The 22,410-nt window shown below is 42.2% G+C and overlaps 1 protein-coding gene across 1 annotated transcript in view; it reads right to left on the bottom strand.

The window, feature by feature from the left end:
* The window catches only part of CDCP1 (CUB domain containing protein 1), a 48,415-nt gene that overhangs the window by 10,514 nt on the left and 15,491 nt on the right, over positions 1-22,410 (bottom strand). The window contains 4 exon segments of the mRNA XM_065587114.1: positions 569-796; positions 11,209-11,577; positions 13,163-13,519; positions 16,727-16,936. Of these exon segments, the coding sequence (XP_065443186.1) occupies positions 569-796; positions 11,209-11,577; positions 13,163-13,519; positions 16,727-16,936 (1,164 nt within the window).

Genomic DNA, 22,410 nt, shown 5'->3' with positions numbered 1-22,410 from the left:
AGCCCTGGTCACCTTTCCCCACTATATTTTCCATAGTAACCATTAATAAAATGAGTGTTTCTCCTGACTGTTACAGGATATTAAGGGAAACCAAGAAATACAAATGCACAGAGTTTGCCTGATGGCACTTGGTCAGCACACAGGATATTATCTTCCCTTCACCATTTGCCTACACACTTCATGGGATTTTCCATAGAATTGTGGTATAAGAAGCATGGATGTCACCTGCCCCATGTTTGAAGGAGAGCTTTGCTACAGCTCTGTCCTAAGACAGGTTCCGGTGCTAAGCAAAAAGCTTCCCTCTCACTTGCTAGGATTGAATTTTTCCAGAAACTAGCTATGCTGTTCTTTTCTGTTACCAAATCCCTACATCTTAAACACAAACTGGTTTATTTACTGACTTACTGTACCCACCACCTATTTGTTCAGCGCCTGTCTGCAAGCCAAAGCACACTTAAACACAAATGAAAGACAGGATTTACAAGCCTGAACCTTCAGTAGAATACTGCGGAAATGAGAACATGTAGAACCCTTCTGTAAGTAACAAAATACAAGGCTCTTGTCATACCTATGGTTTTTTCAGCTGTGATCCTCAGATGCTCCAAATCATAACACAGGAAGAAAATCCCATACATGGTGCCTGATGTTAAAGTTACATTACGTTCACAGGTTCTAGGGTCTTTACAGATCAAACATTCTGGCTCAAACAGCAACGGATGCCCACTGTGTGGTGATTTTGGCCCTATGGTTATACTTATGTCCCTCTCTCTGCGTAAGTCAATCAAGTATGTTACATCTGAAATGGGGGGAAAAAAAAATTAGATCAACACAGCAATTAAATAAATGTGGTGAACTGGAACCTCATCATCCCATTCCTCTCTTCTCCAAAAATCAGATGTTGGACTTATCTTTACATTAGCTAGGAAAGCATTATTTACTTTTTACACTATTGGAATTAATACAAATAACTGTTCTTCTGGGTTAGGCCTGTTATAACAAAGTCCAATTCCACTTCCTTCTGAAGCTGGAAAGGATAGGATCATATGTAGAGCTGAGTAAACAGCTGATATTTAGTTTTGGTTCTGGAAAAAAAAAATCAGATCATTTTGAAACGAAACCGGATCTTTCTAGTTTCAGTCACCGAAACACAAAACACACACAAAAAAAGTGTTCGACCCACAGGAAAAGAAATGTCGTTTTGAAACATTTCATTTTGGAAATGTCAATATGGTTCATTCTGAAAGTGTCAAATGTTTCAATATTTCCAAAAGATTTTTCTTTTTGGATGAAACTTTCAGCTGACTTTGATATGAATTTGTGAATAGCTTTGATGCCCCTCCAAAGTGTATTTTTAGCAAATTTATTATTTGCCAAATTCCCCACCACCACCACCCCCACATAATCTCATGTATGCTAGTCCCTTCTGAAAAGGCTATGCAAGAATACAAGGAGCTTGCTATAGAAAATTCTTTAGGTCACAACTATAGTATTCACAGTAGGTGCTATAGAATGGTCATAAAAGACCAGTGGATTGGGCACCAGACTGAGTCAGAAGTTCTGGGTCCTATTGCCAGCTCTGTCAGACTTGTTGTGTGACCTTGAGCAAGTAAAGTCACCTTTCTGTGTCTCAGTTTCCCCACCTGTGAAATGGAGATAATGCTTTCTTACCCATGTAAAGTGGTTTGAGATCTGTGGATGAAACTTGCTGAGTAAGTATGGAGTACTGGTACTATGTAGCTAATTAATTTCATTTCTTTATATTACATACTATAAACTACAGCAATACTGTTCTGATGTTACTTTCAGAAAGGACTAAAGTACTTTTCTGTGATGTTTACATTTTGGGTTTGTTTGTTTTTATTTTAAACCTTAAAAAACAAAATTGAGAATGAAGAACTCAGGAGACAGTGTTACATTTTTTTCTGAGTACTATGTGACCATCTGTTTGATGGTTAAGATGCTGCTTGTTAAAGGATAACTAGGGATTAAGTCAGCCAGGTGGTTTTGCATTATTGCAGGAATCAAAGTCAATGAGTCCAGATAGCCAATCACCTGTACTTAAACAATACAGGTGTCAATTCCTTTGAAGTTTTACTAGGGTTACCATATTTAGTGCCTCCGAAAGGAGGACATTCCACGGGGCCCCGGCGCCGCCCCCAGCCCCGCCCATGCCCCCCGCCCCAACTCCGCCCCCTCCCCAAAGTCTCCGCCCCCTCCCCTGCTTCCCGCGAACATTTGAGTCGCGGGAAGCCTGAAGCAGGTAAGGGTGGGTGTGGGGGGAGGAGGCGCGGCCCAGGCTGGCCCCCCCGGCGTTTCCAGCCTGGGTCGGCTCGGGCCCTGGGGTGCCGGCCCCGGGCCCGGCCGAGCACCCCCGGCCCGCCCAGCACTGCCAGTCCCCGGCCTGGCCCCCGGGCCCCCGGCCGAGCACCCCCGGCCCCGCACCGCCGGTCCCCAGCCCGGCCCCTGGCCCCACCAGCCCCCAGCCCGGCCCCTGGCCCCGCCGGCCGAGCACCCCCAGCCCTGGCCCCGCACCGCTGGTCCCCAGCCCGGCCCCCGGCACCGCCGGCCCGTCCCCCAGCCCCCTGTCCCGGCCCCGCTCCGCCGGCCCGTCCCGGCCCCGGAGCCCCCGTCCCGGCCCCGCTCCGCCGGCCCGGCCCGGCCCCGGAGCCCCCGGCCCGGCCCTGCTCCGATTTTCCCGGACATGTCCGGCTTTTTGGGATTTCCCCCCGGACAGGGATTTGGAGCCCAAAAAGCCGGACATGTCCGGGAAAATCCGGACGTATGGTAACCCTAGTTTTACCCCCATCTGATCAACATGGCAGCTGGTAATTGGGCCAGGGGAGATGGGAATCCAAATGGGGAAAATAAAATGGTTTGGAAGAGCTTAAAAGAAAGCCTCAGGCCAAAAGCTAAGAGAGGCAGGATCTGCAGGAATGCAGATGGAACCCTGATCCCCAGAAGTGGAGGAATGGTGGATGGTGAATTTAGGATAAGTGGGGCCTCCCTAAATTAAGGGAATTGCATGTAGGCCTTTTGTTGTTTTAGCCCTTTTCTCTGAATGCTATGTTCCTAGGGATAAATAGTACTTTGTTTTCAAGAAGCTAATTGGAGTCATTGCTTTTTCATACTGATCACAGCTTCTGAAGAATTTTTTTGCAGGAACCAAAACCAGCTGGACCTGCCAGGAAACATGGTTGGCAAACAGTGGTGCTGTAGTCTCAAAAGCCAGGCAGAACATTGGGCGAATCATGGGATTCCACCCTGAGAGGAGTGCAGGTACTAGGCCCGTCACCTGAAAGGGGTCCCAGGGAAGGACAGAGAGATGGGTCAAAAAATACTGCTCATGCTGGGCCACAACCGAGAACTAATGGCCATTAGAACTGATGATTGTTTTGAAATTTTGAAAAATTGAAATGAAACTTTTGCCAAAAACAGTTTGCTAAAGGGTTTCTACATTTTTTGACCAGCTCTACTGGTCACACACTAGTGATTTGAAATGGAAGAGTTCTCATTTCTCAGATTTACATCGATTGCAAGGTTGTCTTCACCCTCCATTTACAAGCATATCAGACAATTTAAGTTTCTTCAGCTTAGCTGAACAAAGTTGTCTGGTTGCCTAGAGTCTATTCGGAATCAAGCTCGGCCAACAAAGTCCAAAGAGAAGGGGAAACTGCCAAATATGGTAAATTTGCAAAATAGTTAAAGTTTATTGAGTTCATATAGTTTAAAAGAGGGCCTCCCAATACTTATTTCTTTAGATCGGACATTTAAAATGCACACATGTACAAAGCTGTGAACAACTAACTATAATTTAATTTACAATAACCACTGAGCACTATCAATATTAGAGCTCTGCGAGCACTGGAATTTCCATTCCATGAAAAAATTGGTATTTTTGAAGTCTTTTCGTTCCGAATCAGAAAAGAGTTGGAAATGTCAATTTTTTTTATGGAACAGAAGTTCTAGAACATTCTCTCTTGAGAGAACCGAAATAGAGTTTTAAAAAAAAGAAAAACTCCAGGCAGAGAACACGGGGAGTCCTCCAAGCAGGCAGCTGGCTAGCTGGGGAGCCTGGAAGCAGAACAGCCTGCCTGGTTTCCATCAAAAGTGCGGATGGAATTGACACGTTCACATAGAACATTTTGATTCTGTAGAATCATTTTCTGACAGAAAAAACTGTTTCACTGGAAAATTTACAGCCAGCTGCAATAAATACAAATATATTGATGACACCGACTAGCAGCCTTAAATAATCAAAAGTTGGTATTTAACAATCTGCCTCAGGCAGCAAACATGAAAAAAAAAATCCGGAAAAATTGTCTGTCAGCCCCCACAACAGACCTTTATCCTTCACCGAAAACCCTATCACACACAAGATTTCTGCAGAACGCCTGGTCATCAAATATGGGCTATTTTGGGAGGTGGGGAGCAAGTTCCAGAGTCCCTGGGCCCTCACAGAGAATGCCCTGCCAATAGCCCCCCTCTCTTTTATAAAGAGCGCAGTCCTGCTCAAACAGCTCTGCTGGCTGTAGCTGTGTTACTATGGCACTGGGAGTTAAGCAGTCTCTCAGGTAGGTAGGATTCCAGGCCATTTGTCTTTGCAGGTCTATGGCACACACATGTAGAACTGATGAATGAAATTGTTTTTAATTGTTCACTTTATTAATGTAACTTCATAAGTAAAGTTTTATGAATGAAACAATATTCATTCATAAAACCGGTTACCCCAATAACTGGCTAATTAACAATTAAGACGCTTGTGAAGAGCCATAGCTGTTCTGTCAGCTGCCTTTGTAAATTTCGTTATCAATCCAATTCCTGCTTAAATCACTAAGACTTGCACTGTTTCAGTATTGTAACTTCTGTTCACCATTTATTACACTTGCCTACAGTGTAACTTCTGTTCACGGTTTGCCATATTGTAATTCAAACCCCATTTTAAAACGCTTACTCCATTTTGTAAGGGCTTGCTGCAACCTTCATTTTTGCAAACCCTGCTGTAATCTTATTAGTTTAGTTTAGATGTGTGAATAAGGTATGTATGGATGATGGAATCAACCTCCAGCCCCAGCCTGTCCTGATTAAATAGAGTTCAAACACCAATGGCTGAAGATGCAGACAAGAGCCCTAACAAAGTAAGAAGAATCCACCCTAAAAAGAAAAGGTACAATAGAAGGAAGATCAAAGCCCGGTCCAAGGCTGAAAGTCATGTCTGCAATTGACGGGTGATCAATCACCAAACCTGGAGGCAGCGTGACACAGCAAGACCTATAGACTCTGGATTCAAACTAAAGCCTACAAAAAGGATGGGTGAGATGGAAAACTTTGGAGGAGGGTGACATTCTGCTGCCAGCATGGAAGGGCATCGGTGCATGCCCAACAGAGACCCAGCTCGTCCTTGTGCCCGGCTTTCTTGGCCAGTTAGCCGCCACAAGCTACGAACCCAAGCTGCAAACTCAAGCCACAGACTCAAGCAGGACTGGTAACTACGGTATGCAGCAGCTGCAGAACGTCTGATGGATGTGTGAGAGTGTGTGTGTGTGAGAGTGAGTGAGTGAGTGTGTATAGGTATTAGGTATAATGTGTGTGTATAAGGATTAAAATATTAGTTATTGGTCATAAATCAAATTGTTATCATAATAAATGTGGCATCTTTATCTTGTCCCCTTTAATAAGATCCTGCTAGTTTTTATTGGTATAACACACAGGGACTATAGGCTTTTTGTAAGAGACTTGTGCTTGTTTTTAAACCCAGAGAACACTGTTCCTTTTCAGAATGCCAATCATCTGAATACTCTAGGGATGTGTCTGTGTGTGCCTCCAGCGGGAGTAAAGAAAGGCTTTTTCCCACTGCTCAGGAAGTGTCATGCATGATATATGGTAAATGATAGATAGAGCTAGGGAGGTGTGACTAACCGAAGAGGACTGGGACTACTTAGTCTTATTGCACCTATTTTTGGGCCTCTTCCATTAACTACAAGATAAGAGCCTCAGTTTGTGAGGTCCCACACAATGTTTTCTAAATGGAAATCAAAGGGGAAGAGAATTCTGTTAAAATGTGGCTTTTTGCTGCATTTGCCCTGACAGACAGCAACTACTTTCTGTTCAATTCAGTCTAGTTTTTGAAAAGCTATTATTCAGTCACAGAAAGCTTGTAAGGTTCTGCTCCCTTAAGGTATGAGCTACTAGACTGGTTTAGTAGTAAAGCAATCAATTAAACTCCTCTCAAGGGATAGAAGCACTGTGGTTAAGCAACTCCTCTGACCAATTGAGTGGTACCATTGACAGACTCCAAAGGTTGTCCTCAACCAGAAGGATAAGTGGCGGTGACGCAGGCATTGAGGATGTGCGTATACGAGCTGAGCACCTACATCAAGTATGGACTGAGAGGCCTGCATTTTCAGAGGCGCTGCACAACCACAAGACCCACATAAGCATTTAGTACTTAATCAGGCAGCTTACTTAGGTGCTCAACATTGTGTAGGCAAAATCTGAAAATTTGAGTCATTGTGCATAAAAATGGGGCCATTACAAAAGGTGGGTGAGCAGCATTATCCCCCATTTTATATATGGGAAACTGAGGCACAAAGAAAGAGACATGCCCACGGTCACACAGTAACTCAATGGCTCAACAGGAAGAGAATCCCAGTCCAGTGCCCTAACCACCAGGTCAGGCTTCCTCCATGATTTGGATCAGCTATATGTTGTAGCACAGATACGATATTTGTTTTTAATTGAGAACAGCTATATACGTTTCCCTGGCACCCAACTGTAAGCATTGCAGACAGGAGTAAAACTTGTCCAAGTGTTTGGGATGCCTTTAGAACATGCAGATATCAATTTTCTTTTTAATCTGGAAGTTAAATGTGGTTCTAATTAGTTTCTCATTACAGAGACAAAAAAAAAAAAATCAACACAGTTTCAATAGATCCGACGCGTAAGAGGTATTTGGAGCCTTTGAAAGAAAAAATTATGTAAAACTACTCATGAAATCCACAAAAATCCCCAGAGAAACCACTGTTCTTATTTAAACCCAGGAGATTATTTGCATTTTATAAAATACAAGAGCCAGCAAGGATTTTTAGGTTAACATCTGGTCTGCAGGACATAATGCATTAAAGTTCCACGTTACTGTCCAAAATAGAAAAGATGGATTAACTGAATAATGCTTTTACTCAATTAGGGTTTCAAGACACATTGTACACTGAATATAAGCAAACATGCTTTGTCAAACATGAACTTCCTCTTAGGATTTGAGGAATTTGCTGCTCACGAATGGAGCCAGATTAAAGGTTAAATCATACCCCAGGAACCAAAAAGGGGCACTGCTGATGTGTCACAATCACTACTGTGATAAAGTTCCTCCTCTACCTTGGTGGGTCCTGTGCTTATTGGTGGATTTTGCTAGCCTCAGAGATCTTCCTGTGTCTGATCAGGAGTTGGGAGGTTTTTGGGGGAACCCGGGCCCGCCCTCTACCCTGGGTTCCAGTCCAGGGCCCTGTGGACTGCAGCTGTCTAGAGTGCCTTCTGGAACAGCGACATGACAGCTACAATTTCCTGGGCTACTTCCCCATGGCCTCCTCCCAACACCTTCTTTGTCCTCACCACAGGACCTTCCTCCTGATGTCTGTTAACGCTTGTACTCCTCAGTCCTCCAGCAGCACGTCCTCTCACTCCCAGCTCCTTACACACACCTCACTAACTGGAGTGAGAGCCTTTTTATACCAGGTGTCCTGATTAGCCTTAATTAATTCTAATAACTTCCCAATTGGCTACAGGTGTCCTAAAAAGCAAGAAAGAGACATGGATCCTTTTTGGAGGTTATAAACTGCAGCGCTCCAAGCCCCAAAATACCTCCATAATAAACTCACTCAAAAAATGTTGTTTGCGCTACCTACAGGTATGCCCTATCATGGAGGCAAATCATATCCAATCAATTAGTCTTATCCATAAAGTAGTTGGAAAATTCTTCACAGTGAATAAACATGGGCCCTATTTTTAAGTAGAAGGCATCTCACATTAGCTAACTTGCTTGCTACCGGTAACAGTTCCACTGATCTGTTCCTCAAAGCAGGGATTTTATCTTATTGTATGAGCTATATTCTGTACATCACCAAGCACGTGTTGAATGAGGACAATCACCACAATTTCATGGATGGTGGAGAACATGAAAGTTTTCTTAGCCTTCCCTATTGCATGGCTCTTCCAGAAATTCTCTATTATAATCTGTCAGACTCCAAATGCAGTTTACACACCATTGGTGCGGTGACTGCTTCCCCACATGCTTTGAAAGACATACATCATATCAAAATGACCCATGAGGATGGCATAAAGGGAAAGGAAATTTAGGAGACCTATTGATAGTCAAGTATAAGAGATAGTTATGATGTCCTACAAGCCCTGACAGAATGGCCCACTCTCTGTGTTCTACCTCACAGAATTCTGAAATTAAATAGGCCAATGAAGTAGGTACACCACCATGATGTACTTGGCCTCTGTCTGAAGTAGGCAATAATGCCAGGACAACAACAGTTCCCTCCAATATGCCTTTGAATTGGGACTCGGAGAACCAGAATTTGCCCACCTCTATACATTGGGACACAAACCAACAGGTCAGTACTCTTCTTATCATGGAGACCATGAGAGCCTAAACTAAACCAACAGTCATCTACATAAGTACATAAGAACGGCCATATTGGGTCAGACCAAAGGTCCATCTAGCCCAGTATCCTGCCTTCCGACAGCAGCCAATGCCAGGTGCCCCAGAGGGAATGATCAGAACAGTAATCATCAATGTTGATATAGCAAGGACAAGGTGTGCTGACTCTAACATGATAGACAAGAAGTTGGTCTATACCAAGAGGAACTGTGAGGTAGAATGGGGCACCCCATATCCCCATCACATTTTCTGTGATAACCCTAATTTGGGACTCACAAGAGGGCACACTCTTGGATACAAGTGTGGAGTGGGAAAAGGTCCTTTGTACAAAGTCAGATGACAACAGAATGGTTATACTATCTCTCAAACTCTTCCTTGGCTAATATTGAGCCAGCAACCATCTAGAGACAAACAGAATAAAACAAATTCAAACACATCCACCCTCTCTCCCCACCCCCATCATCATCATCCAGTCAGGGCACCTCCTCTATTCTGAAATCATGGATGTTGATAAGCCTTGTTAGCTACAGATCTTGCATTCATTTGTTCACTCATAAATAGACAGAACCACAAAATCCCTGTAAATGTACTCTAGAAAGCAGTCAACACATCTAATCTAAGAGTCTCTGACCCTTAATGTCTCTGGTACTTTCAGAAACAATTATAGTCACAATAAAACAAGAAAAGAAAATTTAAATTCCATGCAAAGAATATGAAGCATCAGACAAATTAAAAAAAAAAAAGGAATTATCTTTAACACAGTTCATTATATTGTCTGAATATTATAGTAGTCTCCAAAATGTTGGATGTTGATCCTATACGTTGTATGGACAGCACAGTTTTTTGGGTTTTTTTAAGTTACACCTTTAACGTTATCAGAACATATTCTCTGTAACTAAGTACACATACAAAGCGGACTCTTTTTCTAGTGAGGTAAGTTTAGATTAGTAGGCATACAGTGCAATAAAAATAGCATTTCGATTTTTAAAAGCACTTTATATTGGCCTAACAGGGCTTCCATTGAATTCAAGGATTCCAGTGAAAGCAGAATTAAGCCAACACGGAGTACTTTTGAAAATCACAGCTGATCTCTTCAAGTGTTTGAGTTTCAGAAACTGATACCACTTCTTCCCCAAAAGAGCAAAGATTTCTGCAAAGTTGTTAAAGTCTCTTGTGCTTTGCAGACAAGGACAGGTTTCCCTCTAAAATCATTCACTGTGAAAAAGGCCATGTGCTCCTCTGTGATAAGAAATTTCAATCAGTGTTTTAAATGGAGTTCTTTATATTGACTTTAAAGTGACCACTAAAACCATTAAAGAGAGTCTGTTTAATATCCAGTAGTATGGCCCCCAACCCCATAGATTTTAGCAACAGTTGGTCAAACAACTTATTCTGTTTTAGATGCTAACAGTTGATGTATGTGTTATTCCAATCACAGTTGGAGATTAGAAGATACAAAATGACCTGGCTAACCTAGTCTGAGTGACAAATGGCATGATATAGGAGAATGCCCTACACATTCACATAGTCCTACTAGTAGAGGGACAACATCCAGATAAAAGTAATCTTGCTTATTACCCTACTGGAAGGTTCTCAGATATCATGGTAATGGGCACTGTACAAGGACGTGCACAGAATAGTAAAAAAGTCCTTATTTATATTACTAATACCACATCTAGGATTAAAAGTGAAATAATTTTTAATATCCAATTTACTTTCAACGCTCTTGCCATTGGTTTTCATTTTATTGAGCTTGATCAGTTAAACTGGTCGGTTTATACTGTAGTGAGCTCTAGTCTCTGGCTCTCATGTACTAGCACAGTGCTGCTGTGTTTGGCTTTCCAACCCCGCAGCAAGTTATGAAAGTGTTTGAGTCAAATAAAGGAAAATAAAATTGCACGACTATGTCTAAAAAGGACCTTGATTTCTATACTGAAACACATTGCAGGACTAACCAGTTCAGTTAAGCAAACGGGAGTCTTTCCACTGACTTCAGTGAGAACTGAATCAGGTCCCAAGAGAGGGGATGCACTGATTACTGAAAAGCTGCCTCCTGCGTAGTTACTGTGTATAGAATGCAAGATATGACATTACAGACAATTGAAAAGAAAGATTTCAGTTACTCAATACATGTAACACAGAACATGTTGAAACAGAAGTGGGGGGTCTTAATTTGCTTTTGTTTTAAAAAATGCAGTGTAAATTTGTAGTACCTTTTACCCTTCCTTGCAGATTAGGGGATATGGTTAACCTTGCTGTAATGAAACCCCCCTGGCATCCAACGCAGTACCACAGATCTCTCAATGTTGCTTAGCAACCTGCTTGCTTAAACTCATGTTGCGTCCAAAGTTCAAAAATTCCAACAGCAGCCAGTCAGAAATAGTATTCTCTACCAAAATCACTCTGTGTGTAGCTCAACCCCAATGTTTATAAACAAAAGCAGGAAGCCTACTTTCATGTGATCTTTTTGCCCCGTTTACATTAACAAAAGAATTGAGAAAATGAAATAATCAGCATAAAGAGGGAATAATGGACAAGTGGCTACTTACTCTCTTCATTTTGAGGATGTTGAACTACAATCTGAAAAAGCAGACTGAGGATCCCAGGGTTCTGATCATCATGATCGCAGCCCTGCAGGGACAAGTTGAAATTGCCAGGAATATTGGCAGGTTGTTTGTCACTCAGTTTCAAAACCTCAGGGCTATTGTACAATGCAGGTAAGTAATACTCCACCCTTTCCTCTTTCCTTTCACAGTTGGAAAGGCTATAGTTGCGGAAGATGATACTGGATCTAAGGTTAGAAGGAACGACAAACTGCCATGTCATGAGCTCATCTTCTGGGAATCCCAGTGGGTAGTTGGCAGACATTAGGGTTGCTGACGTCTCTCCTTTAAAAGTAGATTCAATAATACACAACCCTATTACAGAAAAAAATAAGGTGCCATTAAAGAAGATACATATTCACATGCACAGTACAGTACAATAGCAATGGACAAACAGTACCTTCAAATAAAAAAGCCTTTAATATACATCTCGGCAATAGGCTAAACAGAAGAAAACGGAGTGCATATATTGGAGTTGGTGATGTCGATCCACAGAGAAAGTAAAGAATCTGCTCTTGTTGTTGGCTTAGAGTTCAGCTCCAAAACCACAGGCCTGTCTACCACATGAGTGAAGGATCCAACTTTCAGCTTGGCTCCACAGGAGAATGTGAGTGACTTGTATAATTGTGTTTACTTACACTGCCCCTCTGAATTTCATGTACAATATCACAAGTGAAAGGACATTCAAATCACTGGAGAACTTAAGTGTAGTGGTTTGAGTCCAAGGATTTAAGAGCTCTAGAAAGAGTACACAAGGCAAAAGTCTCAAATATGTAAGGCGGTAGCTGAATCCCGGCCATAGACGGCCTTGTAACATGCCTGACATGTGAATTAAAAACTAACTCCCTGACTAAGCAGGCATCAGTTCAGAAAGCAAAATGCAGGAGAACTACTAATATATTCAGGACTCATTGCTGACCAGCAGCAGCAAGGAGGACAAAACCCTGTCTACTCAACAGCTAAAACTAGTGGTACTGCACTGGTGATGAATTACATATCTGATTTTTGCCTGTGTAGATGCACCTATGTTGTGTGTCTGAAGCAGTTTCCAACCACAACTAATGCTGACTGAAGCATTCAGGTAAAAGGTGGGAACGTCTCACAACCAAAAGGTATTTGTTTGAGCAAGGCACAGAGGGCTCCATCCTTTGCCACGGCTCTTACAGATGAAAAATCCAATTGTGCAAGTTTCACATTACAGAATGGGCTGAAACAGACTATTATGCATATGCAAACATGAGCAGGAAGGCTGATGTACCTTCCAGGCATCCTTCTTCCAGTTTCCTAAACTGCAATGTAAGCCTGAGGAGTTCAGCAAGTTATGAAGAAAGAAGCTGTTAAAATAGACTCAATAGCAGTCTTCATCCATTCTCATCATTTTGTTATTTATGTTTTTACTGTTTTGCAAATACTTTTGGTTTGTTTTTAAAATCCTATAAAGTCTCAATTTAAGAAGAGTTTGGGTAGTACTGTTTGATTCACAAATAGAAACATCACTTTCATGATTTTTAGTTCAATCAGTTCACATAATAATTATGAAAAGTAAGAGGACAATCTAAAAACCTTTTTTAAAAATAGGATAACTACAAGAAGGGAGAGGGAAGTAAGTAAATTAGAGTAATTACAAAACTAAAAGTTGATAGCAAGGATCTCTGAAGCAAGGAACATGACTGAGTACTGGAAATATTTCAGTTGATTTTAATAAGATGGGACTAAGGTGTGAGGATGAAGAGAAAATAGGAAAGTACTAATGATTAGACCTATATTGCCTGTGATTTTTAGTTTTGTGATTTTTTCCTGTTTCAAGTTAACCAAGTAAAAAGATTAAAAAAAACTTTTTGCAAGCTACAAGAGCTAATTATAACTGCAAATAAATAAGTAAATAGTATATTGTACCTACTTTTTATGGAAGATCTGTTTGCTATGTTAAAGCCAGAGGTGGTGAGATCTGAATTCCATGGGAGCTGTAAAGCCATGACAACTCCCCCCTGCACCTTGACCCGAGACACTGAGCCATTTCTGCAGAAGGTTCCAATGCTGACTCTGGTAGTGTCAATACAGCTGCTGATACTGTAAGTGATTAAATCTGGACAAGTGTCTGTGGGCCCAATCTGCCTTAACCATGGTGTAGAAAATTTCAGTTCAAGTCCAACCTTCTTATTGGCTTTCACATCCCAGATGTAGGTCCTGTTAAGGCGAGGCAGTGCGGATGGCTGAAGATGAACATCTCCAAAGGGGCATGGGCCTGACATACAATCTAAAACAGACACACACAAAGCAGGTGCACAAACCATGAACAGTTGAGGAACTTGCTGTTTTCCTCCCCACATTGTGTTCAGATTTTTCTATTAAATTATACCTAAATCCCCACCACCACTTAAATTACAGCGTGCAACATTCCCTCACTGTTTTAACAGCTAGCAAATCAAAGCAAACAGTTTTAAGACATGAAATTACATGCACTGTACACTTCCCTGCAGGCCTCTTGAGAAAGCTGGAACAGTATTGACAACCTTGGGTGTTCAAAAACCATAAGTCAGGCCCCCCATAATAATGAGATTCATTATCTTTTAAGTCAGATTTTGAAAAACAAGTACATTTTGAGTTCTTTTGAGACTATATAGTTCATGTTTTCTATCTTTCCTCCACATCTATGAGGGCAAAAAATGCGCTTTTTAAACGAAAGCTGAGATTCGTGACTCCAGGAACTGGGGCGTTTAAGAAAAACATCAAATATAGCAAGACTCTTGACACAATCATAAGAGTTGGCAACACTGCTTGAGTGTTTGAAGCACCTACAAGACTTGCCTCTGAAATCGTGCTGCACAGAGTGCGCTACCAGGCATCCAGAAGGGACTGGTGTACCAGAGCATTCAGGGACATCCTGCAGTGGTTGGTTACAATATTTCAATTGCATGGTAGTCAGGAAATGCCAATTTACAGCTTCCACATCAATCCTGCCCCTGGTTTATTTTGTCACGAACTGGATAATTATAGGTAACGCTAGTAACCTCATTATTATATAAGACAACCTTAAACTAATACCCTATTTTCAGCTGTTTACAAAACTTTACCAATCTTTAACCATATAGGCTGAAATTTTCCATGCCAGATGTCTGTCTCGGGCTGAATTTTTCTGGAAAATTTCAGCCAAAATGGTTCAGCCGTTTCGAAGACCAAAAGGGCAAAATATGTTGTTTTTCCCCCATGTTAAAAAAATCTGGCAAACTTTTTTTTGAAATCCTCTAGTACCCCCATGCTTTAGACCAGCAACCTGAAGTTTGGCAAGGGAGTGGCCTTTCTGTCAGAGATGTGCCTTCTGCCCTCCCATGAAAATCTACCCAAATTTGACCAAATTATAAGGCTTTGAATAACTGTAGTTTGGGCATGCTTGGTAGAGACTTGCTAGATCTTAAAAGCTACAGTCCGCAAAGATTCTGTCCTCACTGAGTATGCTCCAACCCCTCACAACTCCTAGTGTTGACGGACTGTGCACACACCCTCCTCACAGAATAAATGAGCTTGTGCCAGCCCAGGACCACCAGGCCACAGAAGGACTTTCTCTGAAGTAATTGCTCCAGATCAGGGTGGGGCTGGGCATTGTGCTCTCCATGACCCGTTGGCTGGAAACATTCACTGTCTCTTGTTTGAATGCAGAGGGGTGTGAAAGGAGTATATTGGGACTAGGGGTCTGGTGAGATTGAGACTGGAGGGAGTGGGGGAGGAGAGAAATGGGGGCTGGGGGATGACTGGCTGGGCAAAGAGACTGAGCTGGTGCGGGAGGGCAGACTGGGACTGGGAGCTAGTGAGAGAAAAGCGGGGAGGACAATGAAGCCAGATAAGGCGCTGGGGCAGGGCCGGCTCCAGCATTTCTGCCACCCCAAGCATAAAAAAAAAGCCGCGATCGCGATTGGCGGCGGCAATTGGAGGGAAAAAAAAAAAAGCCGTGATCGTCGGCGGCAGTTCAGCGGCAGGTCCTTCGCTCCTAGAGGGACGGAGGGACCTGCTGCCCCCGAATTGCCGCAGGTGCCGCCCCTCTCCCTTGGCCGTCCCAAGCACCTGCTTGCTAAGCTGGTGCCTGGAGCTGGCCCTGCGCTGGGGGGACTAGGAACTGGGAGAAAGAGACAGATCTGACAAGGACATGGAGTGCGGCGGAGAGGGGGTATAGGACTGGATGGGCAGAGTTGTCTGTAGGAACTCTACCTCATTTGCTGAAGAAGTTGGCAGTAAATGAGGCAGGAGATTACAGGAAGGCGGGAGGGGTGCAGTGGTTAAGCCAGTTGAATGATGCCCTGCAGAACTGGATTCTTTCCCTGACTCTCCCACAGAGTTCCTATATAATGCTAAGCAAGCCACTTAAACGAAATTTTTCACAGGTGTGAATCACTAATTATGTGTTGCTCATGTTCTGGATGCGCAACTTGATATGCTGGGGTCTGATTTGTACAAGTGCTAAACATTCAAAACTTCAACTGTAAGTCAGTGGGAGCTATAAAGTGCTATATAGTGCTAGGTACTCTCAAAAATCAGGTCCTTGGAGTCTCAAATTGGGCACCCAAAATTAGTGGATACCTTTGACCTTACCTGCTGTGCCTTAGCTACCCAACTATAAAATGGGGATAATATAGCACGCTCACCTCACAAGGATGTTGTGACGATACATCCATTAATGTTTGTAAAGCTCTCAGATATAGCCAAGGATTAGTTCTGATTTCCCAATGTTGGATAGGGGCCTGTGTTTTGGAGTATGAGGATGAGAGTATCTCCACTGTCATATCATCATAGTGAGAGGCTCAGATGTGCAGCGTGGCGATAACCATTAAGTCCTAGGTACCTATCAATTTGTTATACTATGCAGTAGTCCTACTGTACATGGTTGTTAACTTTAATGACCATATATAAACGGTGCGCGCGCAATGTGGAAAAGATATATAATCACTGTGTTATGAGCCACCATGCATGGATGAATGTTTATGCATTACAATCAACACAGGGTGACTCATCCCAGTAACTCATTCTACACCATACCTACAAAGGCCACCCCTACAGCAGCCAGATCTGCTAGCACAAGCCCCTGCTCTCATGCAGAAGCCTGTTAAAGTCAAAGGAGATGTTCAGAGGTCTGTGCTAGGAGATTCAGTTGCAGTGGGCCTGTAAATTAATAAGAACAATAAGGAATTGTATATAATATTTTCATTTATTCAGAACTGTTTCTGCAACAACTTGGTTTCAAAGGTGGCAAGTCCATATTTCACATTGTGAGCTGCAAACAGCTTCTGCAGTTCCCAAACATAAACAGCTATATATCAACTTTCCACCCTGAATGATTTCTCCCTAGCTCTGCCTGTAGTAGATGGCATAATGAACAAGATATTCCTAGGTGTTATTATGAACCAGACACTAAACGAGAATGTCAGGGGGATTCAGAAATTCTAAAAGGGGAAATTTTAAACACACATCTTACCGATGTTCTTCTGGATTTCCATGACTAAATATTTCTCTGGTGTTGCACACTGGAAAGTAAATTCTTCTTTTACCCCACCAGTTATCCTGAGTTCAGATTTGCATATTTTTCTTGTACAGATTTTACAGTATTTTAGTTGTGGAACAGAAGACCCAGGTTTAATTGTCACAGTGATGTTGTCCGCAGCATGAAGGAATATTGCAAAAGAACCTGAAAAGAAAAAATAAATATGCTTCAAAGTAATTTGTATGTGAATATCAGATAATTTCCCCACACAGCCAAGGATGCTACATTTTTAAAGAGAAACATTTTAACCATGTTCTTAAAATTTGAAATGTTGAGCCTACAAAACACTCTTTATACCTACTTGAAACAGCTGCAAAAAATCTGCCTGTTGCATCTGCCAAATTTTTTGGTTATGCTAAATGAGAAAAGAAAGATGTTGAATGTCACATAAGAACAGTCATACTGGGTCAGACCAATGGTCCACCTAGCCCAGTATCCTGTCTTCTGTCATGGCCAATGCCAGATGCTTCAGAGAGAATGAATAGAACAGGTAACACTGGTCTACAATTTTTGAGTAGTCGTCTGCTTCAGAGATAAAATGTACTATTTATTATGTATTTTGATGTGCTGAATTCAAATATGACAATTAAAACAACTGATTGGCTACAGTTTCTAAGATATTTAGGTTTTTACATTTTATGTCTATGTATATTGTGTAGATAGTAGAGTTTTAATCATAAATTGTAAACCTAGGTCTTTTCATGTGTTTATGGTTGCTTTACATGATAATATTTCACCTGTCCTGTTTATGTAACACTTTAAAAATCAGCAAAAAGGTTATATAAATAAAATTTATTATGAAACAAAAGGCAAAAAACTATTATGTACATAGTTTAGTCCTATTCAATGTCTACTCGGCGCTTCTTGTCTTGTCTCTTGTATTCATTAAATGGAGCATCTCTTGTCACTGTCCAGCAATAGTCTGCAAGCATTGATGGGCTCCATTTGCCCTGATAGCGTTTCTCCATTGTTGCAATGTCCTGGTAAAATCGCTCGCCGTGCTCGTCGCTCACTGCTCCGCAGTTCGGTGGAAAAAAATCTAGATGAGAGTGCAAAAAATGTATCTTTAGTGACATGTTGCAACCAAGGCTTTTGTATGCCTTGAGGAGGTTTTCCACCAACAACCTGTAGTTGTCTGCCTTGTTGTTTCCGAGAAAATTTATTGCCACTAACTGGAAGGCTTTCCATGCCGTCTTTTCCTTGCCACGCAGTGCATGGTCAAATGCATCATCTCGAAGAAGTTCACGAATCTGAGGACCAACAAAGACACCTTCCTGTATCTTAGCTTCACTTAACCTTGGAAATTTTCCACGCAGGTACTTAAAGGTGCTTGTCTTTTGTCAATGGCCTTGACAAAATTCTTCATCAGACCCAGCTTGATGTGTAAGGGTGGTAACAAAATCTTCCTTGATTCAACAAGTGGTGGATGCTGAACACTTTTCCTCCCCGGCTCCAATGACTGTCGGAGTGGCCAATCTTTCTTGATGTAGTGGGAATCTCTTGCACGACTATCCCATTCGCAGAGAAAACAGCAGTACTTTGTGTATCCAGTCTGCAGACCAAGCAAGAGAGCAACAACCTTCAAATCGCCACAAAGCTGCCACTGATGTTGGTCATAGTTTATGCACCTCAAAAGTTGTTTCATGTTGTCATAGGTTTCCTTCATATGGACTGCATGACCAACTGGAATTGATGGCACAACATTGCCATTATGCAGTAAAACAGCTTTAAGACTCATCTTCGATGAATCAATGAACAGTCTCCACCCATCTGGATCGTGAACGATGTTGAGGGCTGCCATCAGACCATCAATGTTGTTGCAGGCTACAAGATCACCTTCCATGAAGAAGAATGGGACAAGATCCTTTTGACGGTCACGGAACATGGAAACCCTAACATCACCTGCCAGGAGATTCCACTGCTGTAGTCTGGAGCCCAACAGCCCTGCCTTACTCTTGGGTAGTTCCAAATCCCTGACAAGGTCATTCAGTTCACCTTGTGTTATGAGGTGTGGTTCAGAGGAGGAGGATGGGAGAAAATGTGGGTCCTGTGACATTGATGGTTCAGGACCAGAAGTTTCATCCTCTTCCTCTTCCTCGTCTGACTCAAGTGAGAATGATTCTGGTGCATCAGGAACCGGCAGTCCTTCTCCGTGGGGTACTGGGCGTATAGTTGATGGAATGTTTGGATAATGCACAGTCCACTTTTTCTTCTTTGACACACCTTTCCCAACTGGAGGCACCATGCAGAAGTAACAATTGCTGGTATGATCTGTTGGCTCTCTCCAAATCATTGGCACTGCAAAAGGCATAGATTTCCTTCTCCTGTTCAACCACTGGTGAAGATTTGTTGCACAAATGTTGCAGCATATGTGTGGGGCCCACCTCTTGTCCTGATCTCCAGTTTTGCAGCCAAAATAAAGGTGATAGGCTTTCTTAACCATAGTGGTTATACTGCGCTTTTGTGATGCAAAAGTCACTTCACCACAAACATAGCAGAAGTTATCTGCACTGTTCACACAAGTACGAGGCATCTCTACTCACTTTGGCTAAACAGAAATGTGTCCCTTTGCAAAATCAAATACTGACAAATAAGAGAGCACGACACTGTATGATTTCTAGAGCTGATATAGGGCAATTTGTTCAGCAGAGTGATGTAAGCTTCATTATGATTGCATCATCCATGACTTCTAGGAATAACATGATGCAATTCATATCATGGATGACGCAATACCAGCTTCAGATTGCATCATTCATTGTTTTGCCTAAAAAGCAAGTACTGTCCAAACCCAGTCATAGATTTATTCATAGATCCAGTCAAAGATGTATTTTAGTCATTTCTGGTTTAAATTGAGATCCCTTCCCTTTATAACTCACTTATCCTCCGCCATTCCCAAGTCAAGGGTCGTATATACTGACCCAATAGCATATCTTGAAAACTAGAGCCAATCGACAATTTTAAGCATCATTTTCATTCTCAGTGACCCAGAATTAGTAAAGTTTGACTACATTTATTTCAGAAGCATTTTGGCTGTAGAGCAGTGTAATCATCAAGTGATCCATCCCCTGTCGCCCATTCCCAGCTTCTGGCAAAGAGAGGCTAGGGACACCATCCCTGCCCATTCTGGCTAATTGCCATTGCTGGACCTATCCTGTGTCACACACAGTATCATTCCTGCGTCAGTTCACTTGTATTGTCATTGTTTTAGTCCACTCACAATTGAGATACTGACATTGACAATGTTTGGGCCCAGATCCCTATGGGAGTTAGATGCCTAAATACCTTTGAGGATCTGGGCCTTACTACTCACAGTTGCTAGTGTCCAAATTTTGTCTTTGGCCCTATTATCTCTACCACACAATATACAATCAGTTTCCATGTCTGCAGGCACATGTGAGGTTATGATTCAATTCAAGAAGTGTATATTGCAGTCAGATTAGAAAGTGAGCCTTAATTGGAACAACTGTACATAGCTGGAAGCACTCATATCCGTAAGAGTGCAGTGACAGTGCTATACACCTACTCACCACTATTAGTGACAATACATATGGGCAGGGCACTATGTTGATGTTGAGAAACAAAGGTAGAAGCAGGGCCGCCCCGGGGGGGTGAAGGGGGCAAGTGGGGCAATTTGCCCCAGGGCCCCCCATGAGAATATAGTATTCTATAGAATTGCAACTTTTTTTTATGGAAGGGGCCCCCAAAATTGCTTTGCCTCAGGCCCCCTGAATCTTCTGGGCGGCCCTGGGTAGAAGGGAGTAACACAACCTAATACACGTTTTTAAAATATATAAATATTCTGGATTCTAAATGCAAGCTTCACCAGTTTTGTTCACAAGGAGTGAAGTGAATTCATGTTAAATTGAACAATGGAACTTTATTAAACCCTGTGAACTGCTCTGTCCATGTGGCTGAATTTACGCTCAGCCTAACTCCCTGCATTCCCTGTTCCACTGACATCCTCTCAATAACAGTCCCTCCAGGGAACATGGGCCCTCTGACTCCAGTTCCACTGATACATTGCTCTCACCACAATTCAGTGTGCTTAAGGACAAATCCTCCTTCCAGGCCACAACCTAAGTAGGAGACATTTTTAAGGAACAATCCCCTCTATTAGACCTCTGTGGATACGGTGGCCCCAGTTCCTCCATGAGTGGGAGGGTTGGCTGAAGGATCCACATAGATATGGCTTCACCTTCCCCACCCTTCACAGTCCATCTCAAAGGTTTGGGTGCCAGGAGCTCCACACCAGAGTCCTGCAACATAAGGATTCAGATTCCTGCAGGGCTCTCCGTGTATCCCTTTTGCTGACCCTTACTTGTCGTATGACTTGGCTCTTGGGAAATACAACAGAAGTCTAAGCAATCTGTATATTGAAATTGCACTTTTCATTCAGGGTTTTGTTCAGGGTACAGGACTGCCAGCAAGAGTTCAATCTCCAGATGATATTGTACGTTGGGTATAGTGCTAGTGTAAAACACTAAAAAAATCACAATCAATTGGCTGGTAGGGTAAGAATATTCAATGAACAGGTAGTAGTTTGCCAACACCTGAATCTATGAGCCAAATTTGACAGTGCTGTGGGTGACGGCATAAATGACATGGGGTGTAAAAAGCAAAGTGGCACAACTTTGCATTGATCTGGCATTCAGAGGGAATATGAGTGTAACTGTCACCACTTTGGTATTCTGCAAAGTTCAATTTCAGCCCTGGGGTAAGTGGGTGAAATCTGCATAGAAGTCAGTGGGACTTAGCCATGGCTGAATATAGCCCCAGAAATGTTGGGGACGGTAAGAGTACTTTGTTTTTACAGTCACCTATTAGTTGTTTATATTACCATCCGTTCCTTCCTACCTGCGGCCCTACTACCGCAGTGGACAGTGTTGCCAATTCTCACTATTTTATCATGAGTCGTAAAGCTCCAGACCCTGGAGTCATGTGCCTATGCCAGAATTCCAGCTTTCATTTTTAAAAAGAAAAGAAAAAAGGAAAAAAATTAAGTTTCTAGCCTTCATGGGTACAGAGCTAAGCCTGAAAATATGAACCCTAGAGGCTCAAGAGCAAGAGGTAAATAAAAGGAATTCCAAGTGTATTATTTTTTCGTCTAATTTTTAAGCCAATTCCATGATTTTCTTAGAACCTGACAACACTGCATTTATTTTACACAACTTCCAAAAGCTAAATCTGCCCAAACTATTCTGTGCCACTTACACATTCCATGTAACTTACATACAGCATGCCATCCCCACAGGTTCAAAAATGACAATCTATACTCAATTTCCCCACCCCTAAATTGTTTTCATGGGCTATCAAAAAAATTCAAATTTTCGAGATTTTAAATGTTTGCTTATAACAATGCTTTCAATTGTGCTGTATTTAATCTAAGTCACAATACTTTCCTGGGGAACTTAAAAGACTTTTCAGGTTAAATAATACCAGAGTGGGTTGAACAGGCCAGTTTATGTTTATGAAGAAAAATCTGTTTGGCCGCATGGATTTAATGAAACAATCTTGTCTTCCTAACTCTTAAAGAGAATGATGTGCATAATTTTGTTATGCAACAACTGAGAATAGTGGGCTTGATTCATAGCACAGAGGGACTGAAATGTACCTCTGTG

This window comes from Chrysemys picta, chromosome 2 (genome assembly GCF_011386835.1).
Source record: "Chrysemys picta bellii isolate R12L10 chromosome 2, ASM1138683v2, whole genome shotgun sequence".
NCBI classification, from domain to species: Eukaryota; Metazoa; Chordata; order Testudines; family Emydidae; genus Chrysemys; species Chrysemys picta.
Note: the sequence above shows the minus strand (reverse complement) of the source record. Positions and strands in the feature narration are given on the sequence as shown.